This window comes from Cetorhinus maximus, chromosome 35, assembly GCF_964194155.1.
Source record: "Cetorhinus maximus chromosome 35, sCetMax3.hap1.1, whole genome shotgun sequence".
NCBI lineage: Eukaryota > Metazoa > Chordata > Chondrichthyes > Lamniformes > Cetorhinidae > Cetorhinus > Cetorhinus maximus.
In genome coordinates, this window is record NC_135913.1 from 6,376,683 (window position 1) to 6,396,667 (window position 19,985).

General features: G+C 42.9%; 1 protein-coding gene across 3 annotated transcripts in view; it reads left to right on the top strand.

Annotated features, from left to right (window-relative positions):
* The window catches only part of LOC144671979 (uncharacterized), a 70,262-nt gene that overhangs the window by 17,003 nt on the left and 33,274 nt on the right, over positions 1-19,985 (top strand). For all 3 annotated transcript variants that reach the window (XM_078533918.1, XM_078533916.1, XM_078533917.1), the window contains exons 2-3: positions 7,291-7,549; positions 19,274-19,421. In XM_078533918.1, the coding sequence (XP_078390044.1) occupies positions 7,313-7,549; positions 19,274-19,421 (385 nt within the window). In that variant the 5' untranslated portion in view covers positions 7,291-7,312. The remainder of the gene's footprint in view (positions 1-7,290; positions 7,550-19,273; positions 19,422-19,985) is intronic.

The following is a 19,985-nucleotide window of genomic DNA, read 5'->3' on the forward strand; positions in this document are numbered from 1 at the left end:
CTTCTGTCTTCTACATAGAGTACTTATTAAATACTTAATTCAATCAGTTCTTCTCAGTCCTACAAGGACAACTAAACCTTGCCTTTAATGAGTTTCCCAATACTGATAAGAAAACTAATATATTTTTCTTTCCCCCAGCAACAAATCTTTGAGTTGTAGATTTCCTATTTTCCTTCACTGTTCTCACTTGCTGTGCTATCTTTAAATGCTCTCTAGCTAACTCATATGCTCTATCTAATCTTTCTCTGAAATTTCATACAAAACTCAGGAGAGTAGTTGCTGAATTTTGACGCACAAAATTCTCATGAATTAATTCCATTGTTTGCCTGACTAAACGACCATAGACGAATTCAAAAGGTCCAAATCATTAGGAGCATGCCAAATAGCAAATTACTTGGATAGTCCTGTTTATACACCTCATTATAGATTTTAAAGCATTTTGCCATCTCTCCAGAACCCTTTGTGATTCAGGATGGCAACTTGTTGAATTCCAATGCTTTATCCCCAAACTTTTCACCACTCCCTTAAACAGCTGTGACATATACTTTGAACACTTATCCTGAAAGGGTCTCTCACTCACTTTAGCCACTTTCAATCTTTCTATATGCCCATATAGTCTTTTGCTGCTTGTTTTTCTACTTCTTATCAATTCACTTTCTCAATCAATTTTCCCCTGTTTAATAGCTTTTTACTCACCCGCTGCTGTGTGCTAAAAAAAAACAATCCTCTAGCCTACCACGAGTTTTTGCCGCTTTGTATGTCTTAGTTTTTGATTGGATACTCTCCGTGACCAACTTTGTTAACCACGGGTGGTTCATCATTCTCATCAAGTCCTTCTTTTTGACCAGGTTATTTTTTTCGCTCAACATTATGAAATGTCTGCCACTACTCATCCACTGATATTCACCTTAGTTTATTTCCAAGCCCACTTTAGACAACTCTTTCTTCATATCCCCGTAATTGCTCTTAAATAAGTCGAGGGCACGCACTGGTTTGAGACCCAAGTTTCTCGCCATCACACTGAATTTTAATCTACCATGTTGTGATCGCTACCCCCTAGAGGATTCTTAACTATGGTAGATCTTATTAATCGCAACTCATTATACATTACTAGATGTAGAATAGCATGTTCGCCGGTAGCTCCTGAAACATTTTGCTCTAAGAAACAATCCCTGATGCACTCCACAAATTTGCCTTCCATGTTACCACTGCCATTTGATTTGTCGGGTCAATATGCAGCTAAAAATCACCTATGACATTTTTAGCAACTTTTTTGCATGCGCCCATTGTTTCCCGATATATATTTTGCCCTAAAGTAAGGCAAATCTTTCAGGGCATATAGGCCATTCCCACCGTGACTTCTTACCCTTGGCTTTCCTTATTTACACCCAAAATTTATTGCACATCACGATTTTTGCACCTATATCACTACTCACCATTGCACTGACAACTCCACTTTTTAAAAAAATCTACCCCACCTCCTATTCCATTTTGCCGATTTTTGCAGAATGTCGAGTATCTATGAATATTGAGTCCCAAGTCTTGCCCACACTGCAACCACGTCCCTTTAATAGCTACGAAGTCATATTCATTTATTTCTATTTGTGCTGGCAACTAATCTATCGTACTGCAAATGCAGCGTGCATTCAAATAAAGAGCCTTTAAGCTCTGAGTTATTGCCGTTACAACTCATTCTGTTTCTAATTTCTGCTGTACTCCTCTGCTTATATTGTCTGCCCTTTCCTCTTACACTTTTATTATCGTTCCCCCTTCACTACTCTGCACTTCTACTATCCCATTTACTTTGGATTTTTGAAATTTCTCTTCAGTTGAACTCCTTGCCGCAACCCCCGAACTGCCCAATAATTATTTTAAAGTTATATCTACGATTCGCCAGGACATTGGTCCCAGCATGGTTCAAATGAACGGAACAGCTCTCTCATTGCCCAGTGCTGGTGCCAGAGCCCCATGAATCGGAATCGATTTTTGCCACACCAATCTTTTAGCCATAGGCTTACCTTCATAATCTTATTTACCCTGCACCAATCTAGATCTGGTTGTAACACAACCATTATTATTTTGAGGTTTTGCTTTTTCAGTAAACCCCGAGCTGCACATAGTCCATCAGCAAAACTTATTTCCTAGTCCTACCTCTGTCGTTTATCCCACCGTGAACCACGGCAACAGAATTCTTCCCCTCCCACTTCAAATTTCTTTCAGCCCTTAACAGTCCTTAGCTGTCCTTAACCTTGTCACCAGGCAGGCAATACAGCGGTCGGGACTCTCTGTCGTTACTGCAGAAAACTGTATTTATTCCCGTAGCTATGCTATCCCCGATTAGTACTACATTTCTCTTTTATCCCCCCACTTTAATGAGGCTTTGTGTCACGGTGCTGTGGTCGGTTCGGTCAGACTCCGTGAAGTCTGCGCCATCGTTCACACCGGGGGCAAAAACCTCGTACTTATTGTGAAAGAGCACAGGCTTAATCTCCTCCACAAATTAATTCTGTATCCCCATACCTACTTCACTTGCAATCACACCCTTCTCTCCCTGACAACGGTTCAAATGTTATGTAATTAATCTAAGGTATGTAACTGTCTCTGGTAACAGAGTACCCAGGTAACTCACCCACCTCCCTGATGTGTTACAGCGCCAGTGACTCGCACTTCAGCTCATCAACTGTGACCTGGAGTTCCTCGAGCAACCAACACTTCTGCAGATATGGTCACCATGGGTTGCCCCAGCGTCCACCATCCCGTATATTACAGCTGGAACACATGGCTTACCCAGCACACTCTATTCTAAATAATTAATTAATTTATTTATTTGGATGTTAAATATTTTAAAAGTGAATTTCTTAACTGTAGTGTTCAGCTGCAATGTGGTCCCCTGATTTAAAACACTTGGTTAGCCAAAGGAGACACGAAAGTGATACCCAACAATCGCCGACCTGTTTTCCTTTGACGTCACATTTCGGCCCTGACAGGCACAAACAGATTGTAGGGGCTTTCTGCTGCCGTTTATGTTTAATCCCCCGTCGCCTCTGCCCTTCTCAGGAAGGTCTGCCCTCTAGTTGTTCATGACTGTGCGGCTCATGGTCCTCCTCTTGCACTCTCCTGCTGGAACTGCTGACTGGCTGGCTCCAGGCCATTCTCTAAAACTCTGCTCTAGGTGCTGCTGATTGCCTGTCCTTGGGCCGTCCTCTTGAAATCTCCTCCGGGTGATCCTGACTGCCTGCCCCAGGGTGCTCGTATCGCACTCTTCCGTATCACCTGAAACTTGTGAACATTCTACAAAATTTCACTACATCTCTTTGCAATCCAGGCCAATAAAATTGCTTTTGTATTTTCACCTGAGCTTTGTAATTCTCCAGTGCCCCTGCATTCGAAATTCATGAGCTATTCTTGTAGTTCATTGTTGTATCCAAATGGTGTAATAATATGATGTACTTCCATCCAGTTTTCATCTGCTGAAACTGCTCCAGCCGCCGCTTTCTAATTAACACACTATCCTTAAAGTAACTGCATTCCTCTACGCAGACGCTCTCAGTCCTGCTGAGTTTTTCCAGGCATTTTTGCTTTTGTTCTAGATTTCCAATATCCACAGTATTTTGCTTTTACAGTTAAGCTAATACCATTCTAAAAGACAATCTGCCTCTGCTTCTGTGTATGTTGAAGCATAAGTGTTGCATTCTTGGATCCTTTTTTCTGTAACTCCATCAACTGTCTTGATCTAAGGACCCCAGCTGCATTCTCTTTCATTATTACTTCCTGAAAAATCTTATTAGCTAATTTTAAATAGTGGGACTACATTTTCCACCCTCCAAGCTTCCGGGAAGGTTCATTAATCTACAGAATTTTAGACGATGACAACCAACGCATTCACTATCTCCATGGCCACCTCTTATTGTACTTATGTAGATTATCAGGCCTTGGAGATTTATGGGCTTTAGTCCTATTAATTTCTCCAGCACCTTTGTTTTTAGCATTACTACTTTCCCTCCATTCCTCCTTATCACTGGTCCATTGGTTCTCTAGCATTTCTAGGAAGTTGGTTGTGTTTTCTTCAGTGAAGACAGAACTAGAGTTTTTTTTTATTGCTCTGCCACTTCCCTGTTTTCTATTGTAACGTCTCCTGTTTGCGAACCTTCGCATTTTGTTTCATTTTGCATACTTATAGAAACTTTTCCACTCTAATTTTATGTTCCTTACAAGTTTACTCTCATTGCCTTTTTCCCCTCTTAATCAAACCCTTGTTCCTGCTTTGCTCAATTCTACACTGCTGCCTGTGCTCTGGCTTGCTACGTTTTCCTAGCAATTTCATTTCACTACTCTTTGTCCTGAATGCTATCTTTAATTTATTTTTTAAGCTATTGTAGGGCTACTTAGAGAATCACTCCATTTTGCTTGCTGAGGTGCAGCTGACAGATCGAAAGAACAAAGATCAAAGAACAAAGGAAAGTATAGCAGAGGAACAGGCCCTTCAGCCCTCCAAGCCTGCGCCAATCATCTTGCCCATCAACTAAAACATTTTATACTTCCGGGGTCCATATCCCTCTATTCCCATCCTATTCATGTAATTGCCAAGCTGCCTCTTAAACACCACTATCGTACCTGTTTCCACCACTTCCTCTGGCAGCGAATTCTGGACACACACTAACCTCTGCATAAAAAATGTGCCCGCATATCTCCTCTATAGATTTCTCCTCTCACCTTAAATCTGTGTCCCCTAGTAATTGACTCTTCCACTCTCGGAAAAAGCGTCTGACTATCTACTTTGTCCATGCCACTCATAATTTTGTAAACTTCAATAAAGCCGCCCCTCAATGTCAATCGCTCTAGTGAGAACAATCCGAGTTTCTCCAACCTCTCCTCATAGCTAGTAACCTCCAGACGAGGCAGCATCCTGGTAAACCTCCTCTGCAACCTCTCCAACGCCTCCAAATCCTTCTGGTAATGTGGCGACCAGAATTGTACGCAATATTACAAATGTGGCCTAACCACGTTTCTATACAGCTGCAGCATGACTCCCCAGCTTTTATACTCAATACCCCTGCCAATGAAGACAAGCATGCCATATGCCTTCCTGACTACCTTATCCACCAGCGTTGACACTCTCAGTGACCTGTGGATCTGTTCACCCAGATCCCTCTGCCCGTCAATGCACTTAAGGGTTCTGCCATTTACTGTATAATACCTGCCTGTATTAGAACTTCCAAAATGCATTACCTCGCATTTGTCCAGATTAAACTTCATCTGCCATTTCTCCGCCCAAATCTCCATCCGATCTATGCCCCGTTGTACTCTTTGACAATCCTCTTCACTTTCTGCAACTTTAGTGTCGTCTGCAAACTTACTAATTAGCCCAGCTACATTTTCCTCCAAATCATGTATGTGTACTACAAACTGCAAAGGTCCCAGCACTGATCCCTGCGGAACTCCACAAGTCACAGCTCTCCATTTAAGAAAGAGACCCTTGCACTGCTACCTTCTGCCTTCTATGACCAAGTCAATTCTGTATCCATCTTGCCAGCTCATCTCTGATCCCGTGCGACTTTACCTTGTGTACCAGTCTGCCATGGGGGACCTTGTCGAATGCCTTACTGAAATCCATGTATATAACATCCACTGCACTTCCATGGTCGATCATCTTTGTCACCTCCTCGAAAAACTCGATCAAGTTAGTGAGACAAAACCTCCCCTTCACAAACAATGCTGCCTCTCACAAATACGCCCATTTGCTTCCAAATGGTAGTAAATCCTGTCACGAAGAATCTTCTCCAATTATTTCCCTACCACTGTCGTAAGGCTCACTGGCCTCTTATTTCCCGGATTATCCCTGCTACCCTTGTTAAACAATGGAGCAAAATTGGCCATCTCCAGTTCTCTGGGACCTCACCCGTAGCCAGTGATAATACAAATTGGAATTTGACAATATTGGAAGAAGAAACGGGAGAGTTTAATTTGGCCTGGCGATTGTTTATCCTTCACCAAAAAATTTTCACCTCAATGAGCTGGATAATTATTTCCCATGGTTAGGTATATATTCGCTAATGTTTTCAGTTCAAAATGAATTTCGCAATCTTTCAATTCATTCATAATGTATCAATAGCTTTGCTCTTGAGATAACACAGCATAAGATGTCCCGACGGAATGGTGACAGTACGCATCCCTTTGCTCACCCCTGGACGGTAGTAGCTGATAGCGCAAACGTAAAGTCTGGCAGATTTCTTCCGTGCAGAAATTCCTGAACCGATTTTTTTTGACCACGTCGTTACCGCTTTTGTAGCTGGTTTATCGAAATCAGTGTCACTAATTGCCATAGTAGGATAACAACCTCATGGCCTCAGGATGTACAGAGTAGTGCCTTTACTACTAAATAATACTACTAGTGTTATATTGCCGCAAGAATCCAACAGAACGAATTACCGTGTTTCCAAAATAGAAGGTATAGATGCACTCCAAGTATTTTGGCAAGGTTTTACTCCTGCTAAAAGATCGTGATGGTGTATTGTTTCTAATGCTGACCCATTAGAAGGAAGAGCCATTTATCCCTCTGTCAGAGATAATTGTGTCCCCAGATCTCAAAGGGTGAAATTAGATTGTTTGACTTGACAGGCCCCTCGTCTCCGCCTTGCGAAATGTAATTTAAGGCCTGGTATCAGAGGTACAAAAGGTTAAATTGTGATTAACGTAGTTTCTACTAATAGAATGCGATTTTCCACAAGAAATGAAAATTCACAATGCACATGACAGCTGCCTGTAACTAAATAGCTCTGCTAGATGAGATGCAAACATGAACTATTAATTAGAATGTATAACAACGAGAGATCATCAACGTATCTGGATAAGTGGCTGGGCAATCGGGACAGAAATGAAGAGACAAAAACAAAAATAGCTGAAAAAACTCAGCAGGTCTGACAGATTCTGCGGAGTGGAATACAGTTAACGTTTCGAGTCCGTATGACTCTTCATCAGAAATGTAGAGAAATTGTTTCATTCAGGAGGATCTGAATCTTTGGAATTCTGAACCACAGAGAACTGCGTTTGTCCACTTGATCAATGTATTCGAGACTAAGATTGGTAATTCTTTTAAACTAAGTGGTGGAGGAATATTTGAATAGTGAGGTGAATTAGTGCTAGGAGCTCAGCAATGATTTTATTGAATAACGGAGCAAGTGGCACAAGTCCTACTCACGAGTTTAGTTTTTGTCCTCTTTTGTTGTCACCAATTTGGTCATATACTGGAATCATAGTCAGTAAAGCCTCTCTTTATTTTTTTTTTTGCAGTTCAAATAGTTTGTGAGGGACCATGAATGAAATTCTAGCAATTCTAGATGAGCTGTCATCGGAAGAAATGGAAAGATTCAAGTTCAGATTAGGAGATAATGGAATCCCAGCTGGAAAACTCGAGAAGGCTGATGCTACAAAACTCTTTGATCTTATCCAGAAAACTTTTCTGGACGAAGCACAACGTTTACGTGTGATTCAAGATGGCCTGAAGGCAATTCCACGCATGGATTTGGTCGGACGTTTGAACAAACTTCAGGTAATCTATATCTTCCACTTTGGCAGTTCTCTCAGCGTCTTCACATCGCAAGAAATAACTAGAACTGGGAGGCTTTCGCTTCAGAATTATCAACAGCTGAGGAAAGCAAATTGTATTAGGTTGAGTTATAATCGAAGGACGATAAATAATATGGTGTTCATTAACAAAAAACTTTTTCATAATATTAGCCTGGTTTCCAAGATCGACATGTTTTGAGCTCCCATAAACTACCTCACTCAGCTGCCACTTTGCCCACACGTCATCCCACTCAAATGCCACCTTACCCAGCTACAATCTCATCCATCTACAATCTCACCAACCTGCCACACCAACCACCTGCCACCTTACTCGCCAATCATCTTGCCTAAATGTCATCCCAACTATATGCAACATAACCAACTACAACTTCAGCCAGCTGCCACGCTACATACCATCGCTTCACCCATCTACAAATGAACCCATCTGCCACCCTGCCCTCCTACCACTTTGCTCAACTATCACCCTATCCACTGAATACCTCACCAACGTGCCAATCAACTAATATGCCAACATACTGCCACCTTCCCCACACGTCACGTTTCCCATCTACTACCTCACCCAACTGTGACTCTACCCACTTGCCCACCAACATCACCCACCCATCCTACTCAACGACTTACCCCATCAACCAAACTGCGCACACATTTGCTCATTCATTCACTCACACATTCACTCTTTCATTTACATTAATACATGCATTCCCCCATTCACTAGCATTCACTTTGTTTTTTTGGACTTATCATTCTTGCAACTAACAAATAAAAAAGACAGGTCTTGCTGGGGGCGTGTGTTTGTGGTGAGGAGCTGTATATGTGTGCTTTTTCCCCTGCTGATGCTGCAGTGCTGCAATATAATTCCCCAATGGTTGCAGTATTCTGTACATCTGAAGAAGCTTTGCTCGGACAATCTGATAATAAATGCGAGCATCGTCGAGGGTTGGAAAAGTTCAAGCAAATCAACAATCTGACGATGAATGTTGTTTTGCAGAAGAGCTGACATTATATTCTATCTGCCATGCTGTTGGCCACTCACCCCACCTATGTATATCCTCTGCACCCTATCTGATTCCGACCTGAGAGATTAATTTTGAAACCTGCAAACCTGCATTCGGTACACTTATCGATGCAATGAGCATAGATCGCAAATAACCAAGTTCGAATCCCTGTTTTGCTCCTCTAGTTACAGTTTTACTACCTTAAAATGTACCATTTAAGCTAATTTCTGTTTTCTGTCCATTCACAAATCTTCAATCCATGCTGCTGTCATGCTATCATTGAACAGGTCCTAATTTGTATGACTCCTCACTGAAAGCTTTTAAATACAAGCAAAATACTTGCACTGGTTACTCCCACCAATGCAATATTTAAAACTCGCAGAGCTTTTAAAACACATTGCCCTTTCATAAATCTGTGCTGACTCTACTTAAGCATATTCAGCCAATGCTTCCTGTCACTGGACATATAACTGAAATGCGCGTCGGGATGGTGTTGAAATCCTGACTTTCAAAACTATATTGGAATTGCCCGTGAAGTTTTAACTTGATTGATCAATTCCCTGTGGGTGTCTTCAACTCTGGGATAGTGTTGACAGTTTGGGGCAGTTCCAATGTACTTACCTAGTTAGTTACCCAGGAAATATCAGATAGGTTTAAAACTAATCTAATATCTGGGTAAAACAAAAACAGAATTACCTGGAAAAACTCAGCAGGTCTGGCAGTATCGGTGGAGAAGCAAACAGTTGACGTTTCGAGTCCTCATGACCCTTCGGCAGAACTGAAGTATAGTTAGGAGAGAGGTGAAATATAAGCTGGTCTAAGGTGGGGGGCGGGGGGAGAGAGAAGTTGAGGGTGGGGTGGTTGTAGGGGTAAGCAAGCAGTGATAGGAGCAGATAATCAAAAGATGTCACAGACAAAAGGATCAAAGAGGTGTTGAAGGTGGTGATATTATCTAAGAAAAGTGCTAATTAAGAATGGATGGCAGGATACTCAAGGTACAGCTCTAGTGGGGGTGGGGTGGACAGACTAACAAAGTATTAGTTGTAGATTTAAAAATAATGGAAATAGGTGGGAAAAGAAGAATCTATATAAATTACTGAAAAAAAGGGAGGGGGAAGAAACAGGGTGGGGATGGGGGGAGGGGGAGTTTAAGATCTAAAGTTGTTGAATTCAATATTCAGCCCGGAAGGCTGTAAAGTGCCTAGTCGGAAGATGAGGTTATGTTCCTCCAGTTTACGTTGGGCTTCACTGGAACAATGCAGCAAGCCAAGGACAGACATGTGGGCAAGAGAACAGGGTGGAGTGTTAAAATGGCAGGCGACAGGGAGGTTTGGGTCTTTCTTGCGGACAGACCGCAGGTGTTCTGCAAAGCGGTCGCCCAGTTTGCGTTTGGTCTGTCCAATGTAGAGGAGACCGCATTGGGAGCAATGAATGCAGTAGACTAAGTTAGGGGAAATGCAAGTGAAATGCTGCTTCACTTGAAAGGAGTGTTTGGGCCCTTGGACGGTGAGGAGAGAGGAAGTGAAGGGGCAGGTGTTGCATCTTCTGCGTGGGCATGGGGAGGTGCCATGGTGGGAGTTGAGGAGTAGGGGGTGATGGATGAATGGACCAGGGTGTCCTGGCGGGAACGATCCCTACGGAATGCCGCCAGGGGGGGTGAAGGGAAGATGTGTTTGGTGGTGGCATCATGCTGGAGTTGGCGGAAATGGCGGATGATGATCCTTTGAATGCGGAGGCTGGTGGGGTGATAAGTGAGTACAAAGGGGGACCCTATCATGTTTCTGGGATGGAGGAGAAGGCGTGAGGGCGGATGCGCTGGATATGGGCCGGACACGGTTGAGGGCCCTGTCAATGACCGTGGGTGGAAAACATCGGTTAAGGAAGAAGGAGGACATGTCAGAGGAGCTGTTTTTGAAGGTAGCGTCATCAGAACAGATGCGACGAAGGCGAAGGAACTGAGAGAATGGGATGGAGTCCTTACAGGAAGCGGGGTGTGAGGAGCTGTAGTCAAGGTAGCTGTGGGTGTCGGTAGGCTTGTAATGGATATTGGTGGACAGTCCATCATCAGAAATTGAGACAGAGAGGTCAAGGAAGGGACGAGAAGTGTCAGAGATGGACCATGTGAAAATGATGGAGGGGTGGAGATTGGAAGCAAAATTAATAAATTTTTGCTTGTCCCGACGAGAGCATGAAGCAGCACCGCAGTAATCATCGATGAACTGGAGAAAGAGTTGTGGGAGGGGGCCGGAGTAGGACTGGAACAAGGAATGTTCCACATACCCCATAAAGAGACAGGCAATGCTGGGGTCCATGCGGGTAGGGATCGTTCCCTCCGGGACACCCTGGTCCAATCTTCCATCAACCCCTACTCCTCAACTCCCACCTATGGCAACTCCCCATGCCCACGCAGAAGATGCAACACCTGCCCCTTCACTTCCTCTCTCCTCACCGTCCAAAGGCCCAAACACTCATTTCAAGTGAATCAGCATTTCACTTGCATTTCCCCTAACTTAGTCTACTGCATTCGTTGCTCCCAATGCGGTCTCCTCTACATTGGAGAGACAAAACGCAAACTGGGCGACCGCTTTGTAGAACACCTGCGGTCTGTCCACAAGAAAGACCCAAACCTCCCTGTCGCCTGCCATTTTAACACTCCACCCTGTTCTCTTGCCCACATGTCTGTCCTTGGCTTGCTGCATTGTTCCAGTGAAGCCCAACGCAAACTGGAGGAACAGCACCTCATCTTCCGACTAAGCACTTTACAGCCTTCCGGGCTGAATATTGAATTCAACAACTTTAGATCTTAAACTCCCCCTCCCCCCATCCCCACCCCGTTTCTTCCCCCTCCCTTTTTTTTCAATAATTTATATAGATTCTTCTTTTCCCACCTATTTCCATTATTTTTAAATCTACAACTAATACTTTGTTAGTCTGTCCACCCCACCCCCACTAGAGCTGTACCTTGAGTATCCTGCCATCCATTCTTAATTAGCACTTTTCTTGGATAATATCACTACCTTTAACACCTCTTTGATTCTTTTGTCTGTGACATCTTTTGATTATCTGCTCCTATCACTGCTTGCTTACAACCACCCCACCCTCAACTTCTCTCTCCCCCCGCCCCCCACCTTAGACCAGCTTATATTTCACCTCTCTCCTAACTATACTTCAGTTCTGCCGAAGGGTCATGAGGACTCGAAACGTCAACTGTTTTCTTCTCCACCGATGCTGCCAGACCTGCTGAGTTTTTCCAGGTAATTCTGTTTTTGTTTTGGATTTCCAGCATTCGCAATAGCTTTTAGCTTTTTGTTTTTATCTCTAATATCTGGGTATCTACACAACTGCCACCACCATCACCACACTGCCTCCCCAGACAACGAACACTACGAAGTTCCACCTTAAGTTCTGAAGAGTCTATCCTCCACCTGCCATGACCCCACCACCTGGCAATGCCCCCAATAGTACACGAATGCCTCACCGCCCAACTCGAATACTTCAGCGTTAGCATCCCATCGACCTGACTACCAACCCGACCCCCACATAAACTCTCAAGCCCGATTATACTTCCAATCATGCAACCATTCCACTAGCTTCCATTCCAGATTAAACCCTGAAACGTACTGTCTAAACCCCGACCGGATTGGTCCCGACCTGACTAACGCCCCGACCCGAATCCCCACCTACCCACGTACCCACCTTATATAACACGAAAATTCACCTCCCCAATTACCTACCTAATCCACCTCCCCCTTCCCCCTAACCACCTCACACACTGGACACATTTACCCAACTCTGCCTCACACCCACAGCATCATCCACTGCCTACAAACGTACAAAACTGCCCAGCTTAACAAGCTCAACCACCTCACAAAACTACCCCCATACAACTAAACAATTACATGCCTGACCCCCTACCAAGCTCACCCACGTAAACTTTACCTCCCTCTGCACCTCACCCATTTACCCATTTGTTCACTTCATCCACGTATCACCTCACCCTGACCTCGCCCACTCCACCAAACCACCCAATTACGCCCCTTATCCACTTGCTTCTCACAACCACCTGCCCCCTCCTACCTACCCACTTATCTAACTGATGTTCTTCTCCTCCTGACCGTCTCTTCCACCTACACACATAGCCACTGACCCTCAAACCCAAGGCACCCAGCTAGCAATCTCAACTCCCTCTCCAACTACCTTTTATCCACTTACACACGTACCCCCTATCTACTTTCCCAGTTAATTGCTTCTCCCACATTGCTTACCTCACACACCCACCTCCATCCAGTTGTAGATCTACCACCTACCCACTTATCCATATAAGCATTTTGCCCAGATATCCACCCCACCTACCCCCTATCCTCCTATACACCTACTCACCTAGCCACTTCACCCACTTACAGATTTGCACACATCACGACAAACCCATCTCACTCATCTACTCCTCTACCCACTTTCCCTCCTAACAAAGTCATCAACTGCGCCCACTCAATTACTTGCTTATCGACCTCTACCAACACACCCACCTCAGACACCTCACCCATAAAACCACCTCATCCACCTAGGCCCATACCCAGTTACCCAACTCACCTACTTATGTCCTCATCCATTTACCAACATTACCCACCTACACCCCTACCCACTTACATATCTCAACTCCACTCTCATCTTAACCGGCTAACACATCTGCCCCTATCCACTACCACTTATCCAGATTCCCACCTCACCCACCTGCACTTTTTAACGTCTCTGTCATCTACCCACTTACCCAAAGTACGCACCTACCCACCTGATCAGCTACTCCTCTAGCCATTTATGCCCTATTGACCTCGCAACTTATCCCACCTTCACTCCCAGCCACTTACACATTGGCCCACCTCACCTATCTATTCGCTACCCCCTACCCAGTTCCCCAACTCAAACAATCACCCACCTTACTCAAAAATGTCCCTTTGAACTCACCCACCTTAGCTACTTACACAAATTGTTCCCTACCGACTGACCGGCTTACCCACCTTATCCACCTTACTCCTACCCACTTAACCACCTTGCACCTCACCAATCTAACTTCCTCCCCCGCCTCAACCACCGAACACATGTCAACTTACACACGTAACTACCTCAATCCCTACTCCGTACCAACCTGTCCACCCCACTAATCTATCCATTCAAAGCTCGCCCATCACCTATTCATCCATTCTGATCTTAGATAAAGGTTTGGTTCCGGATGACCTGAGATTTTCCAATGTTAGGTAGTGTTGAAAAAATCTTGTAAGATTAATCTCAACTACTGGAGGCGGGCAGTTTAAATTCCATCATGGGAAAGATTTTAGAAACGATAATTTGTAATAAAATTAACATGGGCTGCTGCATGTTACTTGAGGTAAGACTGAGAGGTGGTCTTGATAGTGCTGTTGACATAATGCAAGTGGACTTCGAAAAGTCGTATTCAAAAGTGGAACAGAACAGATTTCTTAACAAAGTTATAACCCATGACATTATCGGGGCAGTAGCAGCATGGGTATGAAGTTCACTGGGTGACAGAAAACAGAGAGATTGGGAATGTTAGTCTCGAGGAAGGTAACTATTGAATTAGACCGGAGTCGGACCTAAGGAAAGAGCTTTTCTTCATTTATATTAACGATTTAGCCTTGGATGTACAGGGCAAAAGTGCAATATTGCTGAATGGCACAAAACGTGAAAGCATTTTTAACTGTCAGGAGAATAATGACAGACTTCACATGGCCATGGACAAGGGGACAGGGCATATAAAGTAGCAGATTAAATTTAATGCAGACGAATGTGAAGTGATTAATTTTAGTCGCAAGAACGAAGAGAGAGTAAATAAAATAATGGATACAATCCTAAATGTGGTGCAAGAGCAGGTGAGCCTGGGGAAACCAACACACAAATCATTGAACATGGCTGGGCTCGTTAAGAAAGTATTAAATTAAGCATAAATGAGATTGATATTATACTTTAAAAATAATGTGATAGATTACAGAATCAAAGATTTTATGATGAACCGTTACAAAACATTGGCTGGGCCTCAATTGGAGTATTGTTTTCAGTTCAGTCACAGAACTTTAGGATGGATGCTCAGGCATTGCACGAGTGCAAAGGACATTTGAAAGAATAGTTACAGTGATGAATAACGTCAGTTGCGTGGATAATCTGGGGGACATGGAGCTCTTTTCCCTGAGGAAGGGACGATTGTAAAGATACTTAATAAAGGACTTCAAATTTATGAAGGATCTCGACAGAGTAGAAAATGGAAGCACATATTTTCTTTGCTGGAAATGTTTAGAACCAGAGGACACCGATCTAAGGTGATAGGTAAAAGTAGCAAAGTTGACGTGGATAAAATGATTTTTATGAAGTGAGTTGTTATAATCAAGAAGTCACTCCCTGCAAAACCGATGGAAGCCGATTCAATCGTGATAACATGCCATCTCAGTAAACTAACTTTTTTTTTCCGAATTGAGAACTTTTATTCCTGATATGGCCTTGCCATCTTCCATATATACCATAAATCTTAAGTATATAGAACACTTCCACCGATGTACTGCCCATTGGATAGCCTTCATCACTCACAGCTTCATTTCTTACACTTAATTGCAGGAATGCGTTCACTCTAGCTGAACTTATGACATACTGACTAAAATAAATCTGATGCACTTCAAGAATTCTGCTTTCTCCATGTCTTTCACACTATACCCAATTTCAGTGAAATTGTGAACCTATTTTCTTTGCACTCCTCCAAGATATGTCTTCACATTCGCTCTTCTAAATCCCTGTACTGTTTGGGTGTATATTTTAGTCTCCCAGTGATGTGATTATGGCTTTATTGTTCTTCCATTCAAACGATGGTAATTCGATGATCCTTCAACAATATAATCTCTCCTCACAGCTATAGCTGATGGTTCAGTGCAGGTACTGGCCGATATGCAAGATACCTTAAAGTAATATCTGCCTGATTGGGGATGTCGAAGTTGGTGAGGGAAGATCCTACTTCACCTCATCTTCGTAGTCTACCAGCCACGGATTGATCTGTCCTTTGTAGTAGCATTAGTAGTTTCCACCTCACACATATGATTAAATGCATGGTTAGCAGGGGGTACAACGTTCGATTCCTCAGCAAAAGAATCAGCTCAAATATCTTCAGTCCTACCACATTCAATTGTGATTGGTGGTGGATCTGTAAACAACAAACCAGATGAATCATCTCTATGTTCGGGAGACCAGCATGTTAATGTGAAACTCCAGGTTGAAGTATTACAACAATTGCCAGCCAGAGCAGCCAAACGAATAATTTACCTCACCCTGCTCATGACAGCCTTGTCATCACAGTTGTAAATCTTCAGTATAATTGAATCATTCTACTTCACATCAAGTATCCACATGACGCACTTTATACAGAAAAGCACTGGGACCTGACAGCACCCCAACTATGTTGCTGAAGACTCCTGTCCCTGAACGAGCCAAGCCCCAATACAACATCTACTCACCAAAGTAGAAAATGACACACACATTTTCTTTCCACCTAATGCATGGAAAATCAAAACTCCGAGATTGCCACGATATTAGACAACTCTCAAGCATCACACTAGTGATAAAAGCTGTTGTCAACAGTGTTATCAAGTGGCACTTACTTAACAGAAACCTGGGCACTCATGTTCAGTTTGTGTTCCACCAGGGCCACTTTCCTGCAGACGTCATTAGAGCCTTGACTCAACCATGCATAAAATAGCTGAATTTCAGAGGTCTAATGCGAATATAATTCATTGATATCAAAGCAGCAAATGGATAATAGGCGTACTTGATTAATTAAAATCGAAAGCAATCAGGACAATCTCTCCATTTGGTAGAATTCAACCAAAGACAATTGAAGACGCATGTGGTTTCTGGGTTAAATTCACCTTAGCCACAGGATATCGCTGATCAAGTTCCGGAGGGTAGTGCTGGAGGCCCAACTATCGTCAGTTGCTTTATGAGTCACATTCCCTCCATCATATCGTCAAAAGCGCGAGGTCCGTTTTTGATTGTGCATTGTTTAAAACCGCTCAGACATTGAAGCCATTCATATCCGAATGCAACAAGAATTGACAATGATCGAGCATGGCTGACAACTGACAAGTCATATTCGCCACAGGGAAGTGCAGGGAATTACAAACGAGCCTGAGACAAGGCGGTGGCATAGTGGTATTGTCACTAAACTAACATGTCAGGTAAAACGCAAAAGTGTTCTGGGAGCCCGGGTTCGACTCCCACGGCAAATGGTGAAATTTGAGTTCAGTAAAAATCTGGGTTAAAAAAATTATGAATTAGTGCCAATCTAGTTATTTAATGCACTTCAGTGAAGGAGTTAAATAAAAACTCAAAATGATCGAAGGTTGCATTGACAAGAAATTAAACTTGCTCCTCCTATAGGGGAGCCTGTGATGCTGGCAATTCTGCAGCTATTAACTAACCTGACATCCCAAAACCTGTCTACCACCGACAATGCACAAGTCAGATGTTAACTACACGAAATAGTTAATTTCCAAAAAGTACAGTAAGACTCGGGAAAAAGCAGGCTGCTTGATCGACATCCCATTTCTCACCTTAAACTTTCAATCCTTCCACCTATAGCATCTTCTCAGCCCTCTAAGACGGAGAAAGATAAGGATATCAGACGCATGGAAACACTGGCACGTGAAGGTTCCAATATCGCCAATCCTTCCCTGTCACTGAATCAGAACTCCCTTCCGAACTGTACTCTGTGTACTGCAACACATGGGCTGCAGTGTTTCAAGGAGGCAGCTCTCCACCACCAGCTTATGAAGGGTAATTAGGGTTGGTTAATATTTGATGTCCATTCCAGCGAAGCTCACATACCAGGATCAAATAGAAAATGAAACTTTGTCTGCCTCAGATGGATGGACAGTTACTTCCACTAATGTGTTCTCATTTCCATGCCTATGGAAATGTTCATGATCTGCTTTTATACATCTTGCTAGTCTACCTAATTGAAAGAAAAATCTATTTCCTCATGAATTTCTTCGTCTCTCTTTGCTGAATTATATCATTTTACATCCATAGATTTTTTTTTGGTAACTGCAAAAGCCTTCTTCTTTGATCTGATAAGTTATGTTATTTATCTTTGAAGCCTCGGCAGGACCATTCTTTTCAGTAGCTTTTGCCTTAGGGAAATCTATGTTTGAACAACATATGCTTTAATTGTTTAAATATTAATCATTGTTTGCCTAAGGTCATATATCTTAATATAACAGAGAGGCAACCAACTCGTCCCTCAGGGAGAAGTGGTACAATTACTCATTTTAATGCCCTAGGTTAGGAAGTAACTAAATTACTTTAAAACGCAATGCAAAATATGAACTATGGCTGATCATTAGAGTATGAAAACTCATTTTTCTGTTCCCCGGAAGCTTGTAATCAAAATAGACAGATTTGAGGTCCTGACAACTATTTCTCCACCGTCACATTTCCTTACCCTTTGTTCTCAGTTACAATCATCTTATTTTGAACACAACAAAGAATGGTTATTTTAACTGATGCAATACTTGGTCATATATATATATATATATATATATATACACTGCTCCTTCAAGCCTCAAATAAGTGGTCTTTATAATTGAAAGTGATTTGCTGGTGGAGTTATGCTGCTATCCCAGCCGCTTAGAGCTTTTAGGTGCATAACAGAACTAAAATGCTACCGGCGCTGGAAATCAGAAACAAACGATCAAACAAAAAACAGAAATGGTCAAGAACTCAGCCAGTTAAGCATTATTGCTGCAGTGGGAAAGAGAGTTATTTTTTTTTTCAGGACGTACATCGTCAGAACTGGAAGATGTTACATATCTGACAGTTTTTAAACAATTACAGTGGCATCTAAAGGGGCAGAAAAGGAAGTCAAAAGGCCACAATATGAAGGAATACGTAATTGATTCACGAAGAAAAAATGGATGATGGCGCAAGTCAAAGGGAAATTTTGAAGGAGGTAGGAAAGAAATACAAAATGGATCTGAATGGTCTGCAAATTGTTATCAGATTAAGAGTAAGATAAATCGGCAAAGACCTAGGCCCTTTTTGAAAACAGGGTCGCTAACAATTTAATCCACGCTAGCCCTTCAAGGACGTGCTCCTCAACATCACAGACATGTAGCGCTATCAACACAAATCCCCATTCTTCCAAATCTGGTTTCTTGTCCACCCACACTATTTTTCATTGCATTGGCAACAGTGCCTTCAACCATCTGAGAACTAAGGTCTAAAATGTTCCTCCCTAAACCTCTCTGCCTCTTTCTTTCACTCTCTTCCTTTGAAACACCCTTCTACCCCTTCTAAAATTTTGAACACCGTTAATAAAGTATGCCTCTTTTTCTCTGTGACATTTTGTTTGGATCATTACACATTTGTGAAGCCTCTCGGGACGTTTTTATTTTCTTCCTGATGTCGTATCAATGGAAATTGTGGCTACTCGATAGTAGAAGAGCTAACCTTCAGGTGAGTCACGGGGTAGCCTGACAAAACGCCATTATCCCGAATTAAATTCCATAACAGGAAAGAACACCCACGGTTAGAAGAATAATGGATGGCAGTTGTGAGTCTCAAAATTGGCTCTGAATCCTATGATGTGAGGACGTCAAAATCCCACAGGCACTTTACATAACTTCACCTTATCTTTGCAGGGTGGCGATGTGCCCGATGGAAAGGCGAAAAAATCAAAAGGTAGGGTTATCTTTAATGCAAGGTCCAAATGGCATCCTCAGGAACATGGTCTGGCAAAAGTGCAGCCAATCAATACTGGAAAAGTAGGAGAGGGTTTAACAAATTCAGGTAAGCCTCAAACATATTATAGAACTGTCTTTCGTTATCATGTATTCAGAACGCTCTCACTATTGAGTACAAATTGCAACATCGGTGCAATAGGTCAGAGGCGAGAAATCCTGCGGCAGGTAATTGACCTCCTGACTCACCAAATCTTGTACACCAGCATAAGCCAGGAGTGTAATGAAATACTCCCCACTCGCCAGGAAGAGAGCAGCTCCAAGGACACTTAAGAAGCTTGATACCACTAGGACAAAACAGCCTGCTTGTTCGGCACCACATCCACAAACATCCACTCCCTCCACCACCGACGCTCAGTTGCTGCAATACGAACCATCTACAAGAAAGAGTGCAGAAACTGAGGAAGGCTCATTAGGCAGCATCTTCCAAACCCACAAAGACTATAATCTGGAAAGGCAAGGGCAGCAGGTAGATGGGGGCACCACCATCTGGAAGTTCCCCTCCAGGTCACTCACCATCCTGACTTGGAAACATATCGCTTTCCCTTCACTGTCACTGGGTCAAAATCCAAGAACTCCCTTCTTAATAGCACTATTGTAATACCTGCACCGC